This window comes from Rhipicephalus microplus, chromosome 5, assembly GCF_043290135.1.
Source record: "Rhipicephalus microplus isolate Deutch F79 chromosome 5, USDA_Rmic, whole genome shotgun sequence".
In the NCBI taxonomy this organism is placed as follows: domain Eukaryota; kingdom Metazoa; phylum Arthropoda; class Arachnida; order Ixodida; family Ixodidae; genus Rhipicephalus; species Rhipicephalus microplus.
In genome coordinates, this window is record NC_134704.1 from 10,155,792 (window position 1) to 10,182,836 (window position 27,045).

Genomic DNA, 27,045 nt, shown 5'->3' on the forward strand with positions numbered 1-27,045 from the left:
CTAGTGTCATCTCTAATACCGTACATCCAACCGTTACTGCGATGAGGAAGCTAACCGATCTAAATTCTTCCGTGCTCGATTCAAGTGCGTGAATTCTGCATGTGGCTATACTTCAAACAGGCGTCGTCCGTTGACCCTTTCATACGTGTGAATCTAAATTAAAACAAATGTAGAAGGGGCCCGTAGGGAAGGGTTTTCAGTTCGCTAGCGTGAAACCAGGGGAGGGGACAAAGCATTTCGTGGGCGCACGTGTTTCCCACAGCGTGCTTCACTTCCCACCAGCCCACTAGCAAACCATCACTTTGAAAATATATGTTTCAATAAACGGACTTTCATATAGATTACTTTGTCATAAAAGAGATCGTTTCTGCTCTGGTTCCAGATAATGGACTTGAGCGCCTTGGTCAACTTCGTCGGGGAATGTGACACCACTGCTAAGTCAAACATAATGCTTAGGCAGTAACAGCAAATGTCTAATTCATAATAATCATGATGTGGACCGCTTGTGAAGAGTGGAGTCGATCCAATTATAGTGGCGCATACCTCTTCATGAGGAACCGTGACAATGAGACGATATGAGCCGAAACCACCACATCACACGCCGAGAAGCCGAGACCCTAAAGAGCTTCTCCCCTTAAAAAAAGCAAAAAAAACATTAAAAGAAAATCTGTTTAAGCTCACAATGCGCACGCGATGCAACTTCTTTTCCCCGTCTCATCTTTAGCTGCTTAGGGTCAAGTACATTAATCGAGACGAAGGATGCTAAGAGATCAATTACAACAGTAATTCCGCCCGTATAGGACCGTGCAATTTTTTTCTTGGTTCTCTATAAATGACGACACACACAAAAAAAATCATATTTAATGAAACCATACGATGCATACTTGGAAAAGTAGTGCTGATCCCCATTAACGACTTTTCGCAAATTGCTGTGATCTTTTCAAGCCAACGAACGACAGGCGAGGCGACGCTAACCAATCGTAGTCGCACGCGAAACGCTCGTTTCCCGCTTCAGCTTTGAGAGCCCACACAATTTCCGCTCTTATGCTGCGAGTTCATCAGTGCATGTCAGGCGGGTAGATAATAAATAGGGGCGCATCAAGTGCTTCAAGCAAAGGAAATTGGACTTCACGAGAAACAGGAAGAACGTATCAATGGGCTCGACAGAATATTCTGCTGGTTTACACCCGTGCTGGCGTTGCCGTTAACGCATATCAGACGTCAGTGCAAACGGAAGAGAGGCAGGATGGAGAATTTGCAAGTGGCTCCACCCCAGCTCCGATACTTAGCTTACGCAGCGCTACGAGCATTCAGGATAAACTACAAAAGGTACTCAATAAAAGCAGGCTGGCTTAATTAGTCCGGAAGTGCACCGAGATGTCCAGTTGATCCTTAATACGAAACCACTAAAAAAATACTACGCTGAAAATTGTGGGATGCTCTAGGTCAATGATCGTCAAAACACTACCGTTCACAAAAGTTCATCATGAAGTTCGAAAGAATTCGATAAATGTGTGAGCTTTACGAAAACAGCTGATTGTGAGCTATCGTAGTGATTACGCTTTAGGGTAATTCTCTAAAGGCTGTTGCGTCGTATGTGCTGCTAGGCTTTAATATAGTTGCAGCGGGAAAACTTCGCGCCGTATTTTTGATTGTTTTCTCGTTGCACGACGAAGGCACTACTTAGTGTCACACGAGGTAATTGCTGGGCGTTCTTAGTCAAGTATTCAGGACATGATGATCCTGAACATGCAGGTAACTAGACCACAGGTGCGAAACGTCTATCAGTACTACGATGGCAACAGTTGTACGCATCTGCCAGAAAAGGTAGTGTGATTGCACATCCTGTGTTGGCGAGGCGGTATTGCGACGATAGAGGAAAGCCCCGCATCACTACAGCCCCTCCAAATTACTTTCATTGCTGGCATTGCGAATTCTCTACAACAAATGATCTCGTACACCCTGAGCAGTTGTACGGGAGTCAGTTCGTCCTGAGCAATGAGTGGCAAACCGCGTGAAGAGCGAGCTGTTCCGACACGCAAATGCGTGTACATCATCAACTGTCCCCATTATGCGAGCTACAGGCGGTGTAAGATCCCAGCGTGCACAATAATGGCAGCGCAGGCGAAGGAAGTTTCACCGGGACGAACGAGATTGCAGCATGCGACAAGCAAGCTCAAAAGTTACGCGTGGCTGGTGCCCCTAGTTCACACGGAATTCTGGATTTCCGCGGGGTTCTCACTCATACAGCCTTTCTTTCCTGAAGAGGTGAGTAACATTTGCTTTCAAGCCAGTTGGCCCACGACAAAAAGGGGTTTTAAGCACAAATTAGCGCAATACTGAGAAAATTCGTTTACCTCTGTGCGTTGGTAAACGCGCGTACTTTTGCATTATTCTGGGCTTAACCAGTACTGAGTGTCTCTCTTAACGAAGCACCGCCAGATTGGCAAGTGTGCATGGCCAAGTACGCGCAAGATTGATACAGTGGTGCCTACCATGGCATATTTTCGAGTTGTCTGTAAATTGTCCGGCAGCCCCTGCGAGCGCGCATCAGTCCCACTTCGTTGCTTACGCACTCAAAGTTACTTGCGAAGCTGATGTTATCGTCATCAGCCTCACTTCGCCCATTGCAGGGCGAAGGTCTCCTTCATACTTCAACAATTAACTCGGTCGTGCTTCCTGCTGCCTCGTTGTGCCAGCAGATTTCTGAATTTCATAGGCTAACCTAATTTCCTGCTTTCCCCCCACGCGGTTGCCATCTCTTAAAAACCAGTCAGTTACCCTTAATGACCGGTGGCTATCCTGCTTACATGCCATGTGCCCTGCTCATGTACATTTGTTCTTCTTTATTTGAACTATGATATTCCACTGAGTGACTGTCAGTTCTCGTGCAAGTGATCGAAGCCTTGTAGCCGCGTTCATTCTTGCTAATGCTATAGCGGCATCCTCGCGAGAGAATCGGGTTGCTTCATCTGCACGGTCGTTTCCATTGATGCTGCAGTGGCCCGGTATCCATTGATACGCTACGTCTTGTTGTTTCTTCATAGCCCAGCGATGAAGCAGTCTTATTTCAGAGACTATCTGCTCATTTGGTCCACGACGTTATGGCGATGGAAATCCCTGGACGGCTGCTTTAGAGTCGCAGAAGACTGACCATGTATGCTGTGGTTCTCCAAGTAGGAACTCCCAAGCGGCACGAATTGCGGCGAGTTCTGCAGCCGTGGATGGTGTTAGATGCGATGTCCTGGACTTTATTCTGATGGATTACTCCGGAACTACCATTCACCTGCTGAGCTTGCTGAAGTAACCGATTGTAAGCATCGTCGAGGATCGTACTGCTGTCCTTCTTTTTTTTCTCCCCTTCAACATCTCTTTTCTGTTATCTTTTATTCCCTTTACTCCCTTCTCCAGCACAAGGTAGCCAGCCGGTCTGAGAACTCGCTAACCTCCCTGTCCTTCCTCCTTCCTTCTTCCTCCTCCTCCTCAACTATGATATCTTTATTCACGATTTATTCCCTGACCCACTCTTCACCTTTGTCTATTAATGTTACACCTATTATTTTTCTTTCCACCGCTCGGTGCCACAACGTCAATTCAAGCTGAATCATCTTTGAAAGCCTCCAGGTTTCTGCTCCGTATGTACGTATCGGCAAGATGCCGCCATTATATAACTTCTTCTTGAGGTTTAGTGGCAGATTACCATTTACGATATGAGAATGCTTGCTGAATGTGATCCACCCAATCCTTATTTGTCTAGCTTTTTCACTCTTATGGTTCGGCTCCGCGGTTACTACCTGTACTAAGTAGACATATTCCTTTACAAGTTCCAGCGTCTATCCACCTATTGCTAAGTGCTTTTTTCTGTCGTGACGGTTGCACGTTATTTTATTTTAGTACTTGTTAATTTTCAGACCTACACTTCTGCTTTCCGTTTCCAGTTCAGTAATCGTGAGCTGTAATTCGTCCCCTGAGTTACTCATCAAGGCAATGTCATCAGCGAATCGCAGGTTACTGAGATACTCTCCATTATATCTTATCCAGAAGTCTTCCTAATCTAGGGTCCTGGAGACCTCCTGTAAAGAAGCGGTGAATAGCATTGGAGAGATCATGTCTCCTTGCCTTACCCCCATCTTTATTGGGATTCTGTCACTTTTTTCATGGATAGCTATGCTGGCTGTGAATCCGCTGTAAATTTCTTCCATCATGTTATGAAGGATTTGTCGATACCCTGATTACATAGCGCCTGCATCGCTGTTGACGTCTCGACTGAGCCAAACACCTTCTCGTGATCTACGAAGGCTGTGTATAGGGTTTGGTTGTGTTGCGCGCATTTCTTTATTATCTCCTTGATAGTATAAATATGGGCTATTGTGGAGTAGTCTGTACGAAATCCTGCTTGGTTCCTGGTTTGATTGAACTCTAATGTCACACTAACTCTTTAAGCTGATCATCCTGTCAGTTTTTAAGGTATTGGCGTCTCATTTCCTATAAATTAAGATGATGTTGGAGTATCTCCAAGATTCTGGTACTCTTACCTTCAAGAAACACTTCGTATATAAGGTGGCCAGTTTTTCTAATACAAATTTCTGCGTCATCATTCAGCAGGTCCAACCTAACATAATCCTCCCCAGCGGCTTTGCCTCTTTGCATTCATTCCTGAGCTTTCCTTACTTCCCTGTCGTTACTGAAAAAATGACGAATTTCTCATGGCTATTATTGCTTCTTATATGCTATCCTGGTTGTTTCGGCTTCTGTACAGCTATCTGTAGAACTCCTACACTACCACAACTATAATATTTATATTAGTTATGACATTGCCTTCTTTGTCCGTCAATGAAAACATACAATTTTTGCCTGTGCAGAAATTTGCCCTCGCAGCTTCTAGGCTTCTGCTGCTTTTCACAGCCTGCTCAACTCTCTTCATGTTATACTTTCTGATGCCGGCTACCTTGCCCATATTGTTCGACTTCAAAAGCTTCACTAGCTCTATTTTGTCGAATGCATTTGACGCATTCACGCTTTGTCGTCTCTTAATGTAACTTTCTTCTCCTGAGATAGTTTGCCAGTGTCCTGTGTAGTATTCATACCTCCGGCTTTCATTCCACACTCATCGATGATACTAGTAAGATTATTATTTGTTGTGTCAACGCTGACGTCAGTTACCTCTTTTGGACTCCCAAATCTATTCTGAAGCAAAACTCTGAATTTCTGTGCTTTTTCTCTCACCGCTATTTCATTATTGGCTTCTTCCGTATCGGCTCTTGTCTCTCCTTTTTTATATCTAGGGGAATACGAGTTCTTACCATTCTATGATCACTGCATCCGATTTTGCCAACTACTTCTACATCCTGTACAATGCCTGCGTTTGCACACAGCATGAAGTTTCTTTTATTTTATTTTCCGCCATTAGGACTTCACCACGCCCCCTTAGGTTAGACCATTTTCTGAAGGTATTCAAGATCCGTAAATTATTCCATTCTGCGAACTCTACTAATAACTTCCTTCTGGGCCTTCTAGATTCGATGCCATGTTTCCCCACTGCATGATCTCGAGACTTTTTCTTTCCTGCTTTGGCAATAAATTTACCCATCAAAATAGTATACTTTGTCTACACTTCATTAATGGCTGATTCTACATCTTCATAGAAGCATTCAGCCAAATAATTATAATGACTAGATGTAGGCGCGTAGGCTTGAACCATTTTCATCTTGTAGCTTTTGTTAGACTTAATTGTGAGACTTTCCACCCTCTCAATGACGCTATAGAATTCCTCTATGTTTGATTGATATGTGGGGTTTAACGTCCCAAAATCACTATATGATTATGAGAGACGCCGTAGTGGAGGGCTCCAGAAATTTAGACCACCTGGGGTTCTTTAACGTGCACCCAAATCTGAGCACACGGGCAGTATTCTTCTATGTTGCCAGCAGTATTCTTATGTTTAAGAAACCCTGCCCGTAGTTTTTTTTTTCTGTCAACTAATTCATGGCAGCATAGGACATGTCTGTTCTTCAGCACTGTAGTTGCCTGACGTGTCCTCTAACTTCGCTCATCGCTACTACATACCATTTAACACCCTCTAACCCCTCAAATAGCACAGCTAGACTACCTCTCACTAGATAGCGTTCTAGCGTTGAACGTAGCCAAGTTCAGATATCAATGGCGGACAGCTCAGACCAGGAGATTATTAGCATCCTGGTCCCCTTCATTCTTTAATTTAATTTTTTATTTATCTGAACTTATTACTCATACTTAACCACTATTCCCCTCTTATTAGTTTTGAACGTAAAATTTCCTATTCGCAAAAGCGTAAGTAATACTTCTCATCAGGTGTACTTTGAACATATGACTTCTCCATCATGAATGCATTGCTGTGACGCGACGCCTTGAAATCAGGACAAAAAAAAAATCAGGTATGCACGAAGTGAACGATGATGAGTGGGTAAAGCAGTGGGATCATTCTGTTTTGCAGTCAAGTCACCCGTGACATTGACCACTCGCGCATGTAAATGAGGGACCAAAGTGGTGTACGGTTATATACAAAGTTTAGCCGCTATAAATGGTATGTTGTGTTGAGTTGGGAATTTTTTTTTCGCCTTGATTATTATAGCTTTGTAGTATCGTATCTAGAGCCCGAAGTTGGCAAAGACAAAGTCTGTGCACGTTCTCCTGGTGGTTGTTGGTTGTTTCCAGTCACGCGAAACGCATAGCATCGAGACGTCATATACTGTAGGAGCCAGTGGTCGTCTATGATCATCATCGTCATCATCATGGCGTATCGTGGGTACCTCGCATGTGGTGTACCATGATGGTACAAAGAATGTGTGGTCTATAACGCACTTGTTCTTCATTGTCATCATCGCCATCTAGGAACGACGGCGGACATAGCTCGATCCTAAGCTTCGCCACTAAGATGTAGGTAATTGTGCGTTGATGCTTACAGTCTAAAAGTAAACGCGTCCAAGGCAAGTGTGGCAGTTTGGGCTAGTTGGTATGACATGACGATAGTTATAGCACGAGCGCTCGTGTTCTTCTTGTGTATTTGTCGTCGTTCGCTTCGGCGCGAATTCAAGACATAAGCCTTGCCCTGCAGGCAGCCCATTTCAATGAGACTGATTTTGATTGCCTCCTGTATTAAGGCGCAGGATGGTGAAATTGACGACACTAGAGATGTCATGCTACACTTTATCAGTATAAACTGATTCATTGAAATGCTTTAATGACCCTTTGAGAAAGTTCATGCATTTTCCGAAAGCCCTCGCAATATAAGTATTTTAGGCGGACCACAGCGCGCCACAAGAGCGACTGTTGCCCTGAATCGCGAAATGTTCTAGCTTTGATGTTACGGTTCTCCAGTGATTTCTTACTGCAAAACGCCACGTGTTCTAGGCAACTTCCAGGGGGTTGTCATCATGGAAGTACAGTTTCGTCTTCTCTGCGTACAAGTTCGGAATGCTGCTGGGTTCAGTACTCGCGGAGCGAATGGTAAGTCAACCAGCTGGCGTGTATGTCTGTGCTTGCCATTTCCGGCTTTTTGTTGTTTGTTCGATTGTTCATTATGCTACAGCAGCATATTGCTTTTTGTCATATGATTTTTTTTTATTTTACGTTCTTCGTAAACACCTCATTTATTTTTTTATATACATATAACATGTTCCTACTGTTGTTCAAAATGGGCGACCTTCACCCATACACACGCTCATGCGCCATGAATTCCCCCCCCCCCCCAACCAACTACCACTCAGCTGCGCGTTATGATCACGTTATGCGAATCCCAAAGAGAGATCTGAGAGCCAACGTCCAACAACAAGAAAGAGAAACACGCAGCTGCCCCTGCTACTGCTGTTTTTTTTTTTTTTACTCTGAGTGTTTCGAATAATCTTTGTTGCGTGAGTTAATCCATAGGAGCTGACAGACATGCTGGTGACATTTTAGTGTATTTGGTCGAGTATAGGATGACCTCAGAGTCTGACTGCACTGGCGCACCCGAAAGCTGTAACGTAACAAGGTGCTTGCTTTGCCAGCGTCTGTATTCTGGCCATTTCTTCCTCCTTGATTTCGGTCAATGGTTTAAACGCGATAGCATTAGAGAGCTCGTGTTGCGGAAATTCCGCCGTCGGCATCGGCCATTGCGTCGGCACTGTTGGTTGTGAGCGAAAAACCGTCCGTGAGCGAAAAAGCTCGTTACAGAGATCGCCGCGGGAAGCTGCTACTTGTCCACGCGTTTGCGCACGATCACACTGAAAAAGCAGCACATTCGAAAAAAAAAGAAAGAAGTGCTCGAGATCACGAGGCGCAGTGGTTTCTCTGCCCCTGCCACTCCTCCCTGCTTAGATTTGAGCGCTTTCGTCGGGACGAGAGAAGAGAGAAACCTTTGTAACTCCACTCGCACTGGGCAGATTCGTAAAGTTTTCACGGCATTAAATTCAAGAGGCAATTAGCTCTTCTAGTGAATTCATTCCAGGGTTACTTGAAAAAGTGTTTCAGGGCCCCTCTAACGTATTTTGTTCGACGCGACGAAAACGAGCCTATTCGGTGATTTGTAGGCGCATTTCGGAGGCCATCAAATTACGTCGAAAAAGGCCGAGATAGTGCAGCCATCGCCGCTAAAAACACACAGGAACTTTCAAACAGCTCTAAAAGTAGACAACTATGTCCATCTAGCGCAAAACATATCATGCCTTTCCAGAGGCGTTGATCAAGCAAACAGCAAACGCTAGATAATGTGCTGCCATCTGTGAGGCATTGTGGGACTCTTTATGGCCTCCGAGATGACGGGCGCGAGGCGTGTATCTTGGAGGCCATGCGACTCTTGCTTTAGATCAAAAACCTGTATGAAAAATTCCCGCGCACGCGCGGATACAATCTACTGTGTGCGTGTGTGTGCGTGTGTGCATGTGTGTGTGTAACAAAACATAATAAGTATGCACTTAGCGGTTGAAGGGCGCGCTAGGGGTCGGAGTTTGCTATCGCGTTCAACTCTTAAAACGAAGCTTAGAAGTCCCCCATTTTGTTTTTTGTTGTTGTTGTTTCGTGGACAGGTGCGCGTCCACGAAACTTCAGCTTTTTTTTTTATCTTGGCTTCGGAAGTAGAAGAATTTTGAGCAGCTGGTACTTAGGTAGAAGACAACGGTTCCTTTCCGTGAGGCAGATGACGCCGCACACGCCACGTCAGTATTGCAGTAGGCGGCGGTGGGGGGGTTTACAGGTGGCAACTTCTAGGGCTCATGATGCAGTGAAATCGCAGTCCATTTTCCAGTCTTGCAGTCCATTTGTCTTGTAGTCCATTTTTCAATTATATATAGACGCACAATAGACCGACCCCTTGCTTCTACTTTTCGCTGAAAACAGCAATTTGGTAGATGTCTATGTCATGGCTCCTTTAAGAGCCTTTGCGATCGCCTTCCGGTAGCAGCTGTTAGCGTGCTTCTTACCACACGCCTCTGCGTAATTCGTCACTCACATTGTTTTTGGAATTTCGCGGAAGATAAATTGATTCCTGGTTATTTACCTGCCCCTACCAAAGCTAATACCTCTACAGAATAACTAATTATAATGCTTATCTATGAGATATCAATATTTTCGATAACTAAATGATTTTTTTATCTTGGGCGTATTTTATTACGGTTTCCCAGGTATCTCAAATCTCTTCATCCGAGCTCCTTTATCACGTCATTTTAATATCAATTGTTGCACACGGGCTGGCTTTATCATCATTGTCTCACTTCTGTTGATGCCTGACGGCATTATGGCCTCATATCTATGGTATTGTTGGACCATATTATTCACAATTCACAATAAACCATTAATACAAAAAACTATAGGGTGCAATATTATTAGTAATTGTAACGTAAATATGAAGAAAGAAAAGTTGACCAAAAGATAACTTGCTGCCGGCAGGCATCGAACCTTGTGACTTTGGCAAATTTTCACTTATATTCTTTTATTTTATTTACTTATTTATTTAATTAAATAATTATTTTTACTTGCTTATTTTTTATTTTTCAATTATTTCCTTTCCCGCAACACCTCGTATACCCATTGATTGATTGACTGTTATTGTTACTGTTATTGTTTTTCAACACAAAAAAATCTAGAAGAACATTTTATTGATTTTCTTGCCAGCTCAAGACATGGCCTCCAACATCTTGCTATGTTATCGGTCAAGGTGGCTTCTTCATATTTCTCATTGCATTCGGGTAAGTAAGTTCATTTCTTTCTTTCTTGATAAACGAAATCATACGCTAGATAGTGACAAGGCACGAATGTCACTTATTTTGATTTATTTTCTTTACTGGGCCTTCACTTAAACTGGTAAGGTGGATATTCATATTCAGCTGTGAGAGCGAGATAAGAAAACCCAAGGAGTTCAACGGTGTTTTACGATTCCTGCTACCAAAGCCTACCATACATCAGGGAAGTGTAAACTATCGAAAACTGAAGTATTACAGGAAAAACAAGGAAATATAGAAAGCACTGTGGCTTCGGTTTTTTTTTTTTTTTTGGGGGGGGGGGGGGGGGGGGAGTACCTCACATTGTCACAGAACAATGAAGAAGAAGGAAAGTAAATCATAGCCGTACCTATAGGATTTTTTTTCCGGCGGTGGAGGGGGGCCGTGCGCAGAACGGCTAACTTGAGGTACTGGTGGCTGCTTTGAAGAGATGTAAACGTTCTAGAATCATAAAAAAAGAAGCGTCAGGCCTGCGCCGAACGCGGAGTACAGGCACAGCGAAAGCTGTGAGCACGGCATTTAAGTGCCTTTTTTAAACACTCTTTCTGTAACTTCTACAAGCACACTTGCAGGGCAGCAACAACGACATGAGTCGTCTTAATTTTGTGTGTTGTGGGAGGTATTCACTATGCCACACTTCGTCATTCTTCGGAGAAGCGTGGTACCCGCTACACACTTGCAAGAAATGTTGTGCAATTTTTTTATGCTGTGGCTGACGACGATGGAGAATTCTGTATGAAGTTTTTGTTCGCCGATCCTCCAGCGTGGGCACGCGTCACATCTGCAAAAAACTTGACTTTACTCTTAATTTTGTAATGGGTTGGAGCATTGGACGATCCACTCGTTACGCCATTCGCATTGTATGACGTCAGGTTGTTCATTCGCTGTTCTGAAACACTTTATTACTCATATTAACGCGATTTCTTTCCCGACACCAAGTTTGTCTAATGCTAGTTTGCAACGGAGTTTCAAGCACCAGCGTCACTCTGTGGTAGAATACTGGGATTGCACGCAGGGGACATGTGTTGGAATCCCACTGTGTCGGTAATGTCTTTATATACTTAGTTTTTTTCTTGATTTGCGCAATTTTGGTTACGGACACCGACGGCAGACAATTACGGCGCACGTGATGCTTGTTGCGATCTCATAACAGCTTTTGCTGTAAAGCTAAACGACGGAGCAATTTCGGGAGCGGCGGGGTAAAGGAATGCTACCCTTCGGCATCTCCCCCCACCCCGTAGTTGCGGCCCGGCTCTAAACAATAATAAATCATTGACAAACACAGTCAGTCAGTCTTACGCCCATATGACTTTCGCTGCATAGCTAGGTTTCCATCAACTAAGCCGTCTTACACGTTGGACATGTTTATGTCTTATTCTGTGCTTCCGCGTCAATTCGACGGCATAAAATGGACCTTTGTCCATCTATAGTTCCTTTGCATATGCCTAAATCACTTATTTCACAATTTATGCATAGAAGCCCGCCTCCCTTCCTCCATATAGCACACAAACACACACACACACACACACACACACGCACACACGCACACGCGCACACACAAACACACACACACACACACACGCACACACACACACGCACACACGCACACACAAACACACACACACGCACACACACGCACACGCGCACACACAAACACACACACACACACACACACGCACACACACACACACGCACACGCGCACACACAAACACACACACACACACACACACACACGCACACACACGCACACACGCACACACAAACACACACACACACACGCACACACACACACACACGCACACGCGCACACACAAACACACACACACACACACGCACACACACACACACGCGCACACACAAACACACACACACACACACACACACACACGCACACACACGCACACGCGCACACACAAACACACACACACACACACACACGCGCGCACACACAAACACACACACACACGCACACACACACACACACGCACACACGCACACGCGCACACACAAACACACACACACACACACGCACACACACGCACACACACACACACGCACACACACGCACACACACACACGCAAACGCGCACACACAAACACACACACACACACACACACGCACACACACACGCACACGCGCACACACAAACACACACACACACGCACACACACACACACACGCACACGCGCACACACAAACACACGCACACACACGCACACACACACACACGCAAACGCGCACACACAAACACACACACACACACACACACACGCACACACACACACACGCACACGCGCACACAAACACACACACACACACACACACACACGCACACGCGCACACACAAACACACACACACACACACACACACACGCACACACACACACACACGCACACGCGCACACACAAACACACACACACACACACACACGCACGCACACACACGCACACACACACGCACACGCGCGCGCGCGCGCGTAACGTTTTTAATAGAATTATCGCGTAATGGTCATTCCATAACAAGTGGCATTTTCATTCGCCCCCCCCCCCAAGCTGCCTCTACTGGATACAAGACGGGAACACCTTTTTGGCAGCATCTATAACATCCGTACTTTTTGGAGGACTCGCAAACAATATGTACATCGTCGGCATGTTCACGGTCGTCACGACGAGATTCGACCAGAACAGCGGCATCTTCATAGTGAGTCGCTCTCATATTATCGCCCATGTATCGACTTTCATTTGCGGAATTTCGGTATTGATTTCAATCTTGATGTGCATTTGTAAATTGTGACACCTACCTACCGACTATACCATTTGAATAATATGACATATTTGATTTTAGGTAGCTTCCTACGTTACTATAAATATTTTGCTCAATCCGAAAAAAAAAATACTTAGAGGAACCTTACACTTTTTGAATAATCGTCAGATGAGTACACTGCTATCAAAGTATATAGCCTCACCAACCGACTGCTTCAAATATGTCTTGTCTGGGCAGGTCAGCATGCAGCACACGTGTGCTCAATCAGTCACTGGCAGTGCCTTAACGCGTATGACGTCTATCAAGGAATCTGCTGCGAGCGGCGAGTGATGTCTATCTATCTATTACTCGCATGTTCAAAGGAGCCTCGACTGAACAGCAGCGTTTTCTCGTAATCCTTGAAAAGTGCTACAAAGCACCTTTAACTAACCCGCAGTGCCAAGACATAATTTTGCTAAACATTCATAGGTGAGGCTATAACGACGGCATTTTTTAAAGGAGCATTTCTCTAAATACTATGTTTAGAATATCTATATTCTTTTTCTGTGCCTATATGCTACGTATCGCTAAATTTACTACAGCAAAGGGCGCTACACAGTACCAGATATTACATTAGCAAAGTATTCAAGCCCACTGAATAAAAACGAAAGTCTAACATCTAGTTTTCATTCGCAGGGATTTTTCGAGTTCCTATGGGGCACAGGCAACATGGCAGGAAGCTACATCGGAGGATTTTTAATAGATGTAGGTAGCAAATAATTTTATAAGACTTTCTCGTAACGGTATCTTCGCTTTCCAAAAAGTGAGGCATGCTTTGTTTCCCATTTTATATTATATTTTTACCGCACAAAAATTCAGAAGAAGCCAGCTCCGCTTGGGCACAACTAGGTAGGATAATCTCTTATTTATGATTCCCCATCGAAATCATGTAGCCTCTTTCACCTCATGAAATAAAAAGTGTTCACAATTGGTAACTTACCTTTTGAGTCTGTTCAATATAGTATGTATATCCAAGTTAGTAACTAACACAGCAGCTTGCCCCTAAAGGGGGGCATTCTCCGACGAAAACAATTTAATCGGATTGCATTTCCAAATCATGGCATGCAATGTACAAATCTCCACAAAGAGAAAAGTGTACAATAATTTCATGCTTGCTATTATTGCCTTTCTATAAAAACCCTCAAGCAGGAAACAAACGAGCCGGACGACCCTTCCAGAATGGCCCCTTGCGAAAGCTTGCTAACCAGCGAGGCACACTACAAAAATACCCCCCCCACCCCTCCAAAATCATTAGAAGGGCAGGACGCGAATGAACCCTGTAGGACTGAAACGGGGGTATTTCCCAACCTGCGAAAATTAAACCAAATTCTTGCAACACTGTATAGGAACGCCTGCCCCTGTCGTGGTGGTTCGCAGTAAATCTACCCCATTTAGTTGGGATGCCCAAACCGACCGCTGAACTTAAATACATTTTAAGTCGATACATGCTCTATAATAAATTTGAGCAATGAGAGGCACAGCTTGCAAGCTATGACCGATATGTACAGCTTGTGCTCCTGGGTCTCGTCAGGCAGGTGGCAGCAGCCAGTGGAGCCCTGGACTTAAGGGCCCATACATCAACTTCATAACCCCTGTCCCAAACCCTTATGTATAAAGTTCTTTTATCTACAATCATTGCATATTACCAAAACCAATCCTCTTTGTCGTTTGTGCAACCACTGTTATTAGTTCCAATGTTATTACTTGCTTTGTATTTTTATTAGTTATTAGTTATTAGTTGCTCTGTAGTTGCTTTGCTTTGTAGTTGCTTTGTATTGTGACAGAGGTATCACCCACTATAGAATTCTTTCCTATGTACCCCCCTTACTCTATGCTCCCTAATAGAGCCTGTAAGGTATTTTTAAATAAATAAATAAATAAATAAACATAAGAAGATAAAAGCTAGAATATAACAAGAAAACTTTTGAAAAAAAAAACGGCGGGAATGCGCGGAACGTGCACTACTGTCACATCGAAAGCTCGAAGAGCGTCCTTTCAGAGCCCTTTCTAAACACTCTTTGAGTAACTGCTACAAGCACACTTGCTGGTTACCACGTAATAAATAACCACAATTTTAGTGTAGTAGGCTCCTATTCACTATGCTATCATTCATCATTCTTCGGAGATTTTGTGCACTGACTACGACGATGAATAATTATGCCTGAAGAGACTAGGCACCACAGTAAAAAATTGGGGAACCCTCTAGGAGTTGAACGCGTAGCGACATCCTGTCTCTAGTGCGTACTTGAAACAGTGCATGAAACCTTTTCGAATTTGCTATGCATCCACTACGCGGCCTTAAAGGAATAGGCAAAGTAGTGTGTGTGCCTTTTGTAGTGGGTTACCAGCTTTCAACCACAAAGTCATTATGATAATCTCGATGTCTTGAGGGGCTAGTTGGTTCATTATTTCACAGGAGAAAACTGCACACATAAACAAAAGACAACAAGAAGTAGGAACACTTAAACAGGTTACAAGTACATAACGTGCTAACAGGTATATCACGTGCTAACGCACGTTATTGACAAAAAAGGACATTTCTGCACCATAGAGCGATATCGAGGCCTCACTTACACAGCTATAACTTTTCATGTTAATTAAGAACGCTTCCGAAACCTCACACTTGTTTCTGCTATGACCCAGTATCTCAGTCCGCTGAAATAGTGCGTCACGTCCACAGGCTGCGCAGTGGGCAGGCAAATTATCCATTTCGTTGTTTTTGATTGACAGCATGGTGTTCCTATAAGCGGCCGTTTACACAGCGGCCTGTGTGGTCCACATCAGAGTTGCCGCAGGAAAACGGAATCCCGTACACCACTCCCACATCGCATTGCACCATCGGGTCGGCATGCTTCTTGCTACACGGGCTATTGCGCTCTTCGCCGCTCGAAATTCGCGAGCACAACTTCGAAAGTTCCTTGGGTGCAGAAAACACAATGCAAACTCCGTGGTGGTTGGCAACCTTCCTCAGGTTGTGTGTTACCCGGTCTAAGTAGGGTAACACTATAGGCTTCTCACGCCCATTGGGTGCGTCTTTCAGCCGCGGCTTTCGCGAGCGTCCTTCGAGTTTCTTCAGGAGGGTTTCAGCCACCCCTGCCAGCACAGACTACGGAAACCCAGCTGCCTTTAGTCGTCCAATCTGAGCACAGAATCTGGCTAGCCTCTCATGTGAGCATGACCTCACCAGCACAGACTCCAGACACATTGACGCAATTGTACTTTTTACTACCTTATATTGTAAAGATGTGTAAGGTGAATGTTTCTTTCTAGCACGCGGACCACACGCATAACAAGTATGCTGAACCCCACTCGGTCCCAAACAACCCTGATTCGGTTTCCTCTACGTTCCAGGGTTGCATCATTCTCCATTTTTCGGTCACACGTAAAATGATAATTTTCGCTCACAACCAACGATGCCGACACCAGAATTTCTGCAAAACAAGCTCTTTAACGTTATCGCACTAATAAGTGAACAATAACAGGCTTTTGTAGAGGGTTGCATCACTGGACGACCCACTTTTTACGCACATTGCAATATGCGGCGCCTGGTTGTTCCTTTTATGTTCTAGAACGCTTTATTATTCATATTAGTGCGATTATCTTTCCGACATCAAGCCTGCCAAAGACCAGTTTTGAAATGAACTTCAAGCAGAGGCGTGGCTCAGTGGTAGAATACTGGGCTGGCACGCTGCAGACCCGTGTTAAAATCTCATTCACTCCTTAGTGTTTTTTTTATTTACGGAATTTTTACAGCGAAAACTGTTATAATATTAGAACACGGGTCACGCCCAGCGACGTACTTGGCCGCCACCGCCAGTGTCTGTAACCAGTATTGAACGACAAAAAAAACTCCGTAAATAAACAATACAATGAAATTCAAACCCGTGTCCGCATTTTAAAAGATAAAAGCAAAATCCAGGCATCACACAATGCGAAATGCGTAACGAGTGGATCATCCAATGCTCCAACCTATTAGAAAACTTGTTCTTGAACGCCAATTGACTGTGGCACATACCCACGTCAAGCATAATTCTTCATCTTCGTCAGCCACTTCATAAAAAAACCTGCACGAAATTTTCAACAAGTGTGTAGTGGATACCACTCTGAGAGAATCATAGTGAACACAGGCCTACCACACGAAATTGACAATTATTTATGGGGTAGTGGGTACCCAGCAATGTGATTGCAGCGTCCCGAAGAGTGTTTAGAAATGTCTCTGAAAGGTCGCTCTTCTAGTTTTCGCTTAGAGTGTGTTGCGCATTGCGTGCAGGCCTGACTTCTTTTTGCTTAATTCTTGCAATATCGGTTACGGAAAGCAGCGCCGGCGGCGGACAACTACGGTGCCACACGTGACCTGTGATGTGATCTCATAACAGATTTCGCTGTGAAAGGTAAATAGGGTAAGGTGAAATGGAAGATTTAAGAAGCAACAGCAATGAACCTGAAGACGCAGAATGGGTCAGCAAACAAACTGTGGTAAGTGATACGCCAGCTGACAGGAAGCGCAAGCAATATACTTGGTCTGACTACGTAAAGTGCAGTCACTAAGAGGCGGTAAAACAGGGAAGCAGACTTAGTATGAAAGAATAAAACCCCAGCCAAAGACAAGAGCATTGCAAGTTCAATGGAGAGAAGTTCGCCGGCATAACATGGAATCGGGTCACTCAAAGTGGCGTTTAATTGGGAATATTTGTAGGGCTTTGCCTCCGCCAGTCAACTCAATTTACATGTAAGTTAAAAATGGTGATAATAGAAGTCACGTAAACACAGGTGGAGGCAACCTTGATCCCGCCGGCCTCAGCACTGAAGCTGTTCGACCCGGTCAAAAGCATTTTGGCGTTAAGAAATAAAGGATTCTTGAACAGGCGCGTCACGGGAGAGCCAACGTTTCGATCAACAGACTTTAATTCTACAAGGCTGCAGCTTGTAAGCAATGATACAAAGGAACTAGACAGTTTGGGTGGTCATGAGGCACTTAGTAATTAAATACTGAGCTTTCACGTCTGTCCAATCAACCAAGCTTGCTAATGACTCGCGCAAAACTAATTCACTGAAATTACGTTAACGTACTTGGCAAACAACAATTTCTCATGTATTTGTATTGTAAACGTGGTCAACTGCCGCTGCACGTTTGCTCAACGAGCAGAAAGTTGTAACTGTAGCGATTGATACTTCCGATGCCAGCCTCTTGCTAACTATAACAAAGTTTCTTTTAAATACTTTCTTCATGAAGTTTGAGCTGGTTGTAGTTTTAACTTATAAATTAGGACAGTCATGGTTGAGAGTAATCATGTGTTATTATTGTTTTGATCGCAGCCTTTACAAAGAATAAATCATTTTTCGTTTTCTATCCAGGCCTGGGAATATCCGCTCCCATTCTTTGTCCTCGGCGTCGTTGCTGTGGCCACCCTACCCATCATTGTCAAGCGGCGACGACAGTTTGAAAACAATGGTGGTGATTTTTTAAAATTAATTTCATTATCTTAAGCAGCACGGCAGAATTTTGTAGGCAACAGCAAATGCAGTAATTTCATCGGTCTGCATTTGACGCGGTTGCTGTCACAGTTTCCCTTTTTTTTGGACGCATTCATGTCGTTTAGCATAACTGCTATTGAACGAAACGGTGAATAGCCCTAAAAGAATAAAGCGTGTAACAGACTTACACAAGCCGTCATATGCAATATGAAGCCAGCGCTGCCCAGGTGGCGCGCATACCCTTCCTCTATGCGCGCCTAAAATTTACACGATGCGCCGCCCTGGCGAGCTGGCTGAGAACCAGCAGAGCCGCTGCCCGGCCCCCTGGATCGGCGCGCGCACCCCGCGCACCGATCTACTGTGTACTACTGCGTACACGTTGCACGTGCTGAAACGCATGGTGAACACCGTGCGGCACTACCCCAGCATTGCCCGATGTGCGTCGTGTTGCATATATTGTTTCGAGGTGGTGGGCATGGCTCCGCCGTACACTAGCACCCCACCACTCATTGAACGCAACGCTCCTACTTCAAAAAAAAAAAAGAGTACGAATAATAAAGACAAACTAAGAGTTAAGCGTTCCTAAACCATACTTATTTACTCAAGATTCACGCGATAGCCCTGCCCCACTCTGCAACGCCTTTACTCAAGTTCCCTCCGCGGGACGATGCGGGCGGCCTTTTGTCTCTTTCTTCAATTTTCTGTCCATTTATAGAAAGTCTGCCCCTTTTGAAATAGTTGCGGGTGACCACTTTAGCAAATGGCCAAATGATTGCAAATATCACTATTACTTTTAACAAGGAAAAGCAGCTGTATTTTTTCTCTCATTGGCACAGTTTCCCGTGCATTTTTATATCGTCATTATCTTAATAAAAATTGCAGAGAGCCTTGTTTTCCTCTCTCGTTCTTCATAACACTACTTACATAGCGGGGAAAGAGCATGCCCTGGTTTCACACCAGACATGGCACTATAGCACGTGGTTTATATCTCAGACGAATAACTTGACATAATTTATATTTTTAGAGAGCAAACAACAAGATCTGAGCGAAGCTGAAGCGAACATCAATTACTTGTGGCTCCTCATGGATCCCATTTTTTTCGCCGATATGGTCACGCTCACTATGGTCTGGATTATCCTCGGATTCAACGAACCAACACTGGAGCCAAGTCTCACGAAGGTACGAAGCCATTGGGCTCTCATGTTTTCATTACAGCTTGTAAACTGAAGACAAAGCCCTGCCAAGGCCATGGAACTTGCGGAAGCGTTCCGCAATATTCTCAGATAAACTGGTAAGTTGCGGCGTGTTGTGAATTTCGTTTTTCCTTCATTATTACTGTTTTGCGGTGATCTAGCCGGAAGTCGGCAAAGACAGGGCGTGTGCATGTCCCAGTGGTGTTTGCGGTCGTTTCCCCTCAGGCGAAATACACCACAGAGCATATCAAGACGTCCTATACACCGCAAGCCAGTCGCTGTCCATGATCTTCATCGTCATCAAAGTCTTTGCGTATAGTAGGTACCATTCATGGGCTCTGCCGTAATGGCAGAAAGAGGTTGTGTGGTCTGGAACGCCGTCAGTCTTTATTGTCGTTTGCGTCTTCGACATAGCATATGTCAGAAAGAATGGTCGACATGGCTGGACTTGAAGGAGCTTCGCCCCTAACAAGGAAACTAAGAAAGCCTTAAACCGCATACATGCCCAATGTCCGTCCAATAACTCGTCAAGGGGGCCTAGAAAGTTACTTCAAACCCAGCTGCTGAACTTATTCAATCCGCAAATCTTCACGTGGACGCAGTGTTGTGATATGTCACACCCAGCTTCTAAATGAAGTAGTTTAACTGTACATTCTGCCTGTAAAAGACAGTTTTACGCTTGTTTTGTTATCATCAGTTCGTTAATAAATAAATGAAAGCATCGAGGGAAGAAAAAAATTAAGGCATCTTCGACGTATTTGTGAAGGAAGTGCGGAGCAGAGTTGTTTCACCTCGGTTTCCTTTTTTTTTTTACTCCCCTGTTTCTCGTTCATTTTCTAAGTGCTTTTTATGTTTTTCTCTTCATAAATACTTTTGTTCTTATTTGTTCTTTTCTGTTTTTTTTTTATTTCTCGCTTCTTTCCTCCTATTTGTGATACCTGGTTTGCGTTGCCATGTTTGCCTAGCCATAGTTGTATAGTGCCCGCACCTAACATATTCATCAATGTGCTCGAAGTAGAAGGGCAAGAAAACTTCTTTTTAGCGCGTGCTTAATATCTACAGTTGGCAGGGCTATATGTGTAGATTTGCCTGCATTAAAATAATCTATGAGGTGCCCGAAGAACAAGAGGAAGAAGACTTAATGATCAGTATGCTACAGTTGGGTACCGTCCCATTCATGGCCTATCCCCCTAGGTGGGTTGCGCCAAGGTGTTGAGGAACCAACCAACCAACCAAAGTTGGGTACAATGTATGTGGTTTTGCTTGTGTTACACCAGGCGAAGACGGCAGCACACGACAGCCGTGCCCCTTAAATTTACTGCTCCACACTTAAAGACAAGAGAGAAGGTAGGAAGGTTAATCAGACACTTGTCGGGTGCGCTATGCTGAAGTAATCGGAAAGAGGAGTTCAAAATGAGAGTGGAAAGAAAGGTTATGTTAGCAAATGCACCGACGCGTATTTGCGGTCCTATGCAAGATCGGCCGAGTTCCGCGAAACTCGGGTTCATTCCAAGCTCTGGCGACAGCCCCTCATGAATGAGCCAGCAGTACGAAAAAGACAAATTCACCCCTCGGCACCGTGCATTTCATTAGTTGCAATGGAACCAGTCATCGCGTCAAGGATGATCTACTAAGTTGGGCAGTGTTTTCAAAGGAGAGGCTTCTTCTTTCATTTGTTTGTCATTCCACTGAGTGCAGACGTGCACACATGCAATAAATGTGTCAAAAACATTTCATAGTGATATTTTTTAAAGGCACGGGATGTTTAGATTTATTTTGAAGCCTTAATTGCCTGCACTAAGGCTGTTTTAAAATAATCAGCGCGGCGGCCTCAGATATTAGTACCAGCCGAGCGTCTTACAACATCGCGACCGCAGTTAAACCCGAAGCCACGTGTTAATAATCACGGCCAGCCTGTACAATCTAGCGCACTACTCGGCTGGTGTGCGTCTTCCTTGTTGCCATCGTCTGGTTGTATTCGAGCACGTGCGGTCGGCTAATTTGCTTTTTGTCTGGACGGTATACTTGGCTATTTAGGCCATGACATGCTATGACCAAGCCAATTACGCTAAGTCATGGCAAGGCCGGAAAAATTAAGCTAAGTCTTGAGAGGGCCATGCTAATGAAGTCATGTGAAAATAAGACCGAGCGAACTAAAGCATGCTTGTCGATAAAGTAACTTAGTAATGCCAATAACGCAAAATTAATCGTAAGCAGGCTAAATGAATTCATGCTGAAAGCCCTAAAAAATATGATGACAATTACTATGCTGCTAATTAGGATTACGTTTGGTAGCTCAGTACTGATGATGGTCATGCTAATTACGACCGAGATTTTTGTCCTTTTATTAAAACCTTATCAATGAAGACAAACAGCTAAGTGTAACGGTCGTTAAGCCTCAGTCAATTAGCAGAATCAAAATTAAGACAGAGCTGACGCGGGCTTCACTTCGACCCCGACCACGCACATGAGTAGACGACCAACTAAAAAGCTGCAAGATGATAGGTTATCACAAACTCCTTTATGGCTGCTGCCTTGGACAAGTAGTGTCAGCTCAACAAATTATTTCATATGCAAAAAAGCCCCGCCAGAGTGGTCTAGTGGTTAAGCTACAATTCTACAGGCCGCAGGATCGAATGCTGGCTGCGGCGGCTGCGTTTTCGATGGGGGCGAAAATACCATAGGCTCACGTGCTCAGACATGGGTGCACGTTAAAGAACCCCAGGTGGTCGAAATTTTCGGAGCCCTACACTACGGCGTCTCTCAATATTACATGGTGGTTTGGGGACGTTAAACCCCCCACATATAAATCAATTATATGTAGAGAAGCTGCCGCTTTGCGTTCACCGCACTAAACGCCTGACAGTCACACTGGCACTTTCCCAATCACGAGCTGAACAGGGGCCTTCACATAATCAAGGAGTTGGTATCCGATTTCACGCGTATATTACTTTGATTAACGGACGCCCGTGGCAAAGATCGGGTACGCCCACTACGTTTGCTCTGGTCGCTGACCAGTGCTCACGTCGAGCGTGTGGGGTCTCGAAGTGGAGAGCGCCACGCTCTTGGAGTGAACGGACGCAGTAGACACGGTCGGAACAAACGAAACAACACTCATTTATTTAACTACTTTTAGAACGGCGATATCGTCAGACAAATTAATACACATCAATTGTCATCAACATGCTAAAGTAACCTTACACAACACTCAACAACATAACGAAGACACGGCGGTGTCGCCAACGCTTGACTCACCACAACGGCCCACCGAAACAGACAACCATTCGCGCCAACTGCCACGCGCCGAGGAGGAACACCAATCTTTCATATGGCGCCACCAAGGCTTGCCGCCAGGCGTCACTGCCCGCGCCAACACACTAAGACCACTAAGGCTAGAACGAGAATATTGTGGACCAAGATGTACCAAGCCAAATACGAAGGCACACACACGATGTGTAATGCATGTGGAGATGAGGAGAAAATGGCTGAACAATTGACAATGTTTTGAAAAGGACTCCACCCTATAGTCCAAGATAATGCACACAATTTTTGAAAGCATTGGTGTTTAGAGAAAGTTAAGGCCAAATAGACCTTAAACGGGTAGAAATAACCAGGAGGAGGCTAACTAATTGGTGGATACAATAAGCTACTACCCGATCTAAAGGGCACATCCAACCACCCGCCCACCCGCCCGCCTGCCCACCCGCCTGCCCGCCCGCTCGCCTATCCATCCATCCATCCATCCATCCATCCATCCATCCATCCATCCATCCATCCATCCATCCATCCATTCATCCGTCCGTCCGTCCGTCCGTCCGTCCGTCCATCCATCCATTCATCCATCCATCCATCCATCCATCCATCCATCCATCCATCCATCCATCCATCCATCCATCCATCCATCCATCCGTCCATCCATCCGTCCATCCATCCATTCATCCATCCACTAACCATGACGATGATGGCGGTAATAAACGCTTTCGAGCACAACGCCACCTACCACTCAATAGTTGTGAACCCAAAATGTGGCCTAAGCGTGAAACACGTGCGCTACGAGGCGCAAACGACTTTACAGAGAGTGTTATCACCCCTACAAGCGGCACGAATAATCCATCAGGCTGAACGTCCGGTCATCCCGAAACATTCAAAAGTGTTCATCTCTTAGCGGCAATTCATGAACAGATCCATTGTTGGAGTCACAGTGAGGTTTCTAGTAATAACTCGCCTTACCGTCCGCGCTGTGAGCTGTTTTTAACCAACAACCTGAATTTCGATGCGAGCTTAAACCAAGCACAGATTTCAAACCCTGTTTCTTCATAGTTTGACCTGGACTCCAATGGGACCGGTATTGTTTTCACTGTTCACTATGGCTGCTACGCCTGTGGGTGCATCATCGCTGGAGTCATTTCCCATTTTAAGGCAAGTGAACATATTTCTGCGCGATAATTTCTGCCGTAACATTTCTTCCGTATGAATGTTCTTGTAAAGATTTATATTGCAGTACCGCGACTGTGTGTACGCAATTGCCCATCCTACTATTCTTTTTGTCCACTTTTCGCAATTATCGCTTTCTTGAAAGCATTACGAGAACCAAAAGCGTCAACCTCTTCTTAAAAGTGCGTACTTTCTTTTGCCAATGTAAAGTGTTTCTAAGTTTCACTTCCTAATTTTTACTTGAACGGTTTGATTTATTTGCGTTACTATTATGTTTCAGTAATGAGAAACGAGTTGAATATTGAAAGAAACCCTTTTATTTAGTTATTTTTCAAGTTCTATACATTCGATTTTATGTATGGGATATAGTGTGCTCCCGATAACATCCAATAAAGGAACGTTCACCGGAACGGCATAAACGGTCCGGCACGGTATGCAGCTCGGCTGCTCACCCCAAGGTCGCGCCTTCAATCCCGGCCGCCATGACAGTCACGTTTCTAGGGAGGCGGGATACGTGCCAAATCCTTGTTGGCACAGGCACATTCTTTATATTCATCTGTGCATCCAGGCATGTTCTTCAACACGTTATGTAAGTACAACTTCAGCTTTTTGTTGGCGGTGGTCTTGTTGTGGTGGAGGACTGTGGGATGCCAGAGCACGTTAATGGACTCCACGCAGATAACCGAAATTTCCGGAGCCATCCACTACGGCGTCTCTCATACCGCGGTTATGGGGCGCTAAATCCCAGACATTATAAAAGGCACAAGTAATAGCCCTGAATGGTCTTGTAGGCGTTATTAGCAGCGATAGCATCACCCCAATAATAATACTTTTTTCCAGGGTGACGGCTGGGGCATGGTGTTAGGTCAATGCCTCTGTACCGTTGGATTCCTCGTCATGGCACCAGCTTCATTCATTGCCAGAGAAAGGTTCTATTTCTTTACCCCATTACGCCTCTTGTGATTGCGCGCATGCGCTGTACATAACTATTTGACTAGCAACGTGTGCTTCTTTATGCAAAAGCTGCAAGTGGTCGTTTCTTAGCATTTGCGTTTCAATTTAGACGAAGACTAGTAGCTAACTTCTTTAGCATTTGACCCCTCGTTATTCAAGAAAACGCTGGCTTGAAGAAACGTGACTGCTGCCGAAAGCGGCCTGTGTGCTTGCCGTACGGCGCGTACAAAGGGATGAGCCTATTGCTCAGTTTTGTGAAGATTGGGCACGGTGACTGGAGAGCCATCTACGTTTTCATGCACATTTATTTTGAAACACTCTAGCCTCATTCTGGGCAATTGCAGGAGTTGGGTACATAAATACAACGGCAAGGAATAACAACAATATCACAACATGTTCTTGAAAGTACAAATAACATCCTCTCCTAAGCCCAACTACGTATAGATTGAGAGCAAAAACATTAGCGTTTGTGTCTGTCTTGTCTCCCCTGTATTCAGTTTCTCGCGTGCTGTATGTGTGTTGAAGGAGGGAAACGTTTTATATACGTGTAGTAATTATAATCATCCAGATGGTTGGTAGACTTTTCAAGTTCAAGTCTTACGCTATAATCCAGCTTCGTTCACTGTGTGCCTTGTGCAGGAAACTCTGGAATGTGTATACGTGCCAAATCCTTGTTGGTTTTGGCGCGTCCTTTCTATTCATCTGTGCATTCAGTCATGTCCTTCAACACGTTATGTGAGTAAATCTTCAGCTGCTTGTTGTTGGTAGTGGTCATTGTGTTGGCGGTACTGATGTAGTTTGTTGTTGGTGCTCGGTGTTGGTATTGTTCGGTGTTGTTGATTGGGAGCGAACATACATTTTCAGGCGCCGTGGATACCCAAACAACTTTCGGACCAATAGCTTTGTGTCCAGCTCTGTCTTCTCCTTCCTGGTCATCGGGTTAGTGACAAAGCATTGAACGCCTTTTAACGTGCGAGACACGACTTTAGCTCCGACTATTTTCTTTTTTTTCTTTCATAGAGCCATTGTTACACCACCTGTTGCTGGATACGTCTACGATACTTTTGGTTATCAAAACGCTTGCCTCGCCCTCAGCTGCTTTATGGGAGGATGGGTGAGTATAAGCCGCACCGGCTTCAGCACACCTTGAGTAAATTAAGTGGTCATGTGTGTGTGTTCTGCATTTTTATGCACACCAATACATGACTATACACGAATAAATAAACATGTGAGTAGTAAGTTTACGTTCAATTAACCAAAAGTATCAGGCTATGTGTCTACATTAAAGAATTAGGCTCAGAATAACCGTATGTTGTATTCTTCACTCCCTAACGCATTTTTTAACTCACCTACAGGTTCCCTTCACGGTCGCAGTATGGATTCACACAACCTGTAAAATCTCGCGCACAGGCATTATCACCACCGTTAAATAAAGCTGGAAAAAAGGAACAAGCATTTTCATATGTGTGAATTCAGCCTTCGCAAAAAAAAATTACCCCTAAATTCACAGGGTTCCTTACGCATTCGTTTAGCACGACTATCAGACGAAAGTAATCATGTTGTTCTCTTGGAAGGTGGCTCTAGTGGGCACAGACTGAATCTACGCAGACCCTGCATCTTATTTTTTTTTTCAACTGTGCGCAATAGCTGTGAAGGAACAACATCAGCGCACAGCTACGCAGCCGAAATCGCCTGTTGTGAGGTCATAGCGGCATCACTGTAACAAGCTGTTGAAACTGGGGCGTTTTATAACGGACTTGCTAATAGAAGTGTTATAAAATTTATTGAATGGAATCATTTTTAGTTCAATTCTACATTCTATGCTGTGACGGGGCAGTAAGAAACGGTATACGCATAGGGTCCCGAGTAGCACGAACACTTAGCGATCTTTTATTATCATGCCTAACCAAATCTATAGAGCTACCCAATTTCTAACTACAATAGATGTGCAA

At 44.5% G+C, this 27,045-nt stretch overlaps 2 protein-coding genes across 2 annotated transcripts; both read left to right on the forward strand.

The window, feature by feature from the left end:
- The first annotated feature begins 1,860 nt into the window (after positions 1-1,860).
- On the forward strand, positions 1,861-24,151 carry LOC119174020 (MFS-type transporter SLC18B1). The gene is made up of 8 exons (XM_037424798.2): positions 1,861-2,268; positions 7,390-7,485; positions 10,126-10,199; positions 12,788-12,935; positions 13,674-13,742; positions 18,393-18,489; positions 19,537-19,691; positions 24,026-24,151. Exons 1-8 carry the CDS (start codon positions 1,999-2,001, stop codon positions 24,149-24,151), a joined length of 1,035 nt encoding a protein of 344 aa, XP_037280695.2. The 5' UTR covers positions 1,861-1,998.
- A 764-nt stretch (positions 24,152-24,915) lies between these two features.
- LOC142817222 (MFS-type transporter SLC18B1-like) lies at positions 24,916-26,537 on the forward strand. Its single transcript, XM_075894282.1, has 5 exons — positions 24,916-25,068; positions 25,733-25,828; positions 25,958-26,032; positions 26,114-26,207; positions 26,449-26,537. The coding sequence occupies exons 1-5, from the start codon at positions 24,995-24,997 to the stop codon at positions 26,524-26,526; spliced, it is 417 nt and encodes a 138-aa protein (XP_075750397.1). The 5' UTR covers positions 24,916-24,994; the 3' UTR covers positions 26,527-26,537.
- Positions 26,538-27,045: the final 508 nt, after the last annotated feature.

What these genes read in the sequence shown, in the direction of transcription:
- LOC119174020 (XM_037424798.2), top strand. Translation starts at nt 1,999, where the DNA reads ATGAGTGGCAAACCGCGTGAAGAGCGAGCTGTTCCGACACGCAAATGC. An exon ending in CAGTACTCGCGGAGCGAATG is followed by an intron (nt 7,486 to 10,125) that starts GTAAGTCAACCA and finishes TTTTCTTGCCAG; the next exon opens with CTCAAGACATGGCCTCCAAC. An exon ending in AGAACAGCGGCATCTTCATA is followed by an intron (nt 12,936 to 13,673) that starts GTGAGTCGCTCT and finishes TTTCATTCGCAG; the next exon opens with GGATTTTTCGAGTTCCTATG.
- LOC142817222 (XM_075894282.1), top strand. Translation starts at nt 24,995, where the DNA reads ATGGTGTTAGGTCAATGCCTCTGTACCGTTGGATTCCTCGTCATGGCA. An exon ending in TCATTCATTGCCAGAGAAAG is followed by an intron (nt 25,069 to 25,732) that starts GTTCTATTTCTT and finishes TGCCTTGTGCAG; the next exon opens with GAAACTCTGGAATGTGTATA. An exon ending in TTCTCCTTCCTGGTCATCGG is followed by an intron (nt 26,033 to 26,113) that starts GTTAGTGACAAA and finishes TTTCTTTCATAG; the next exon opens with AGCCATTGTTACACCACCTG.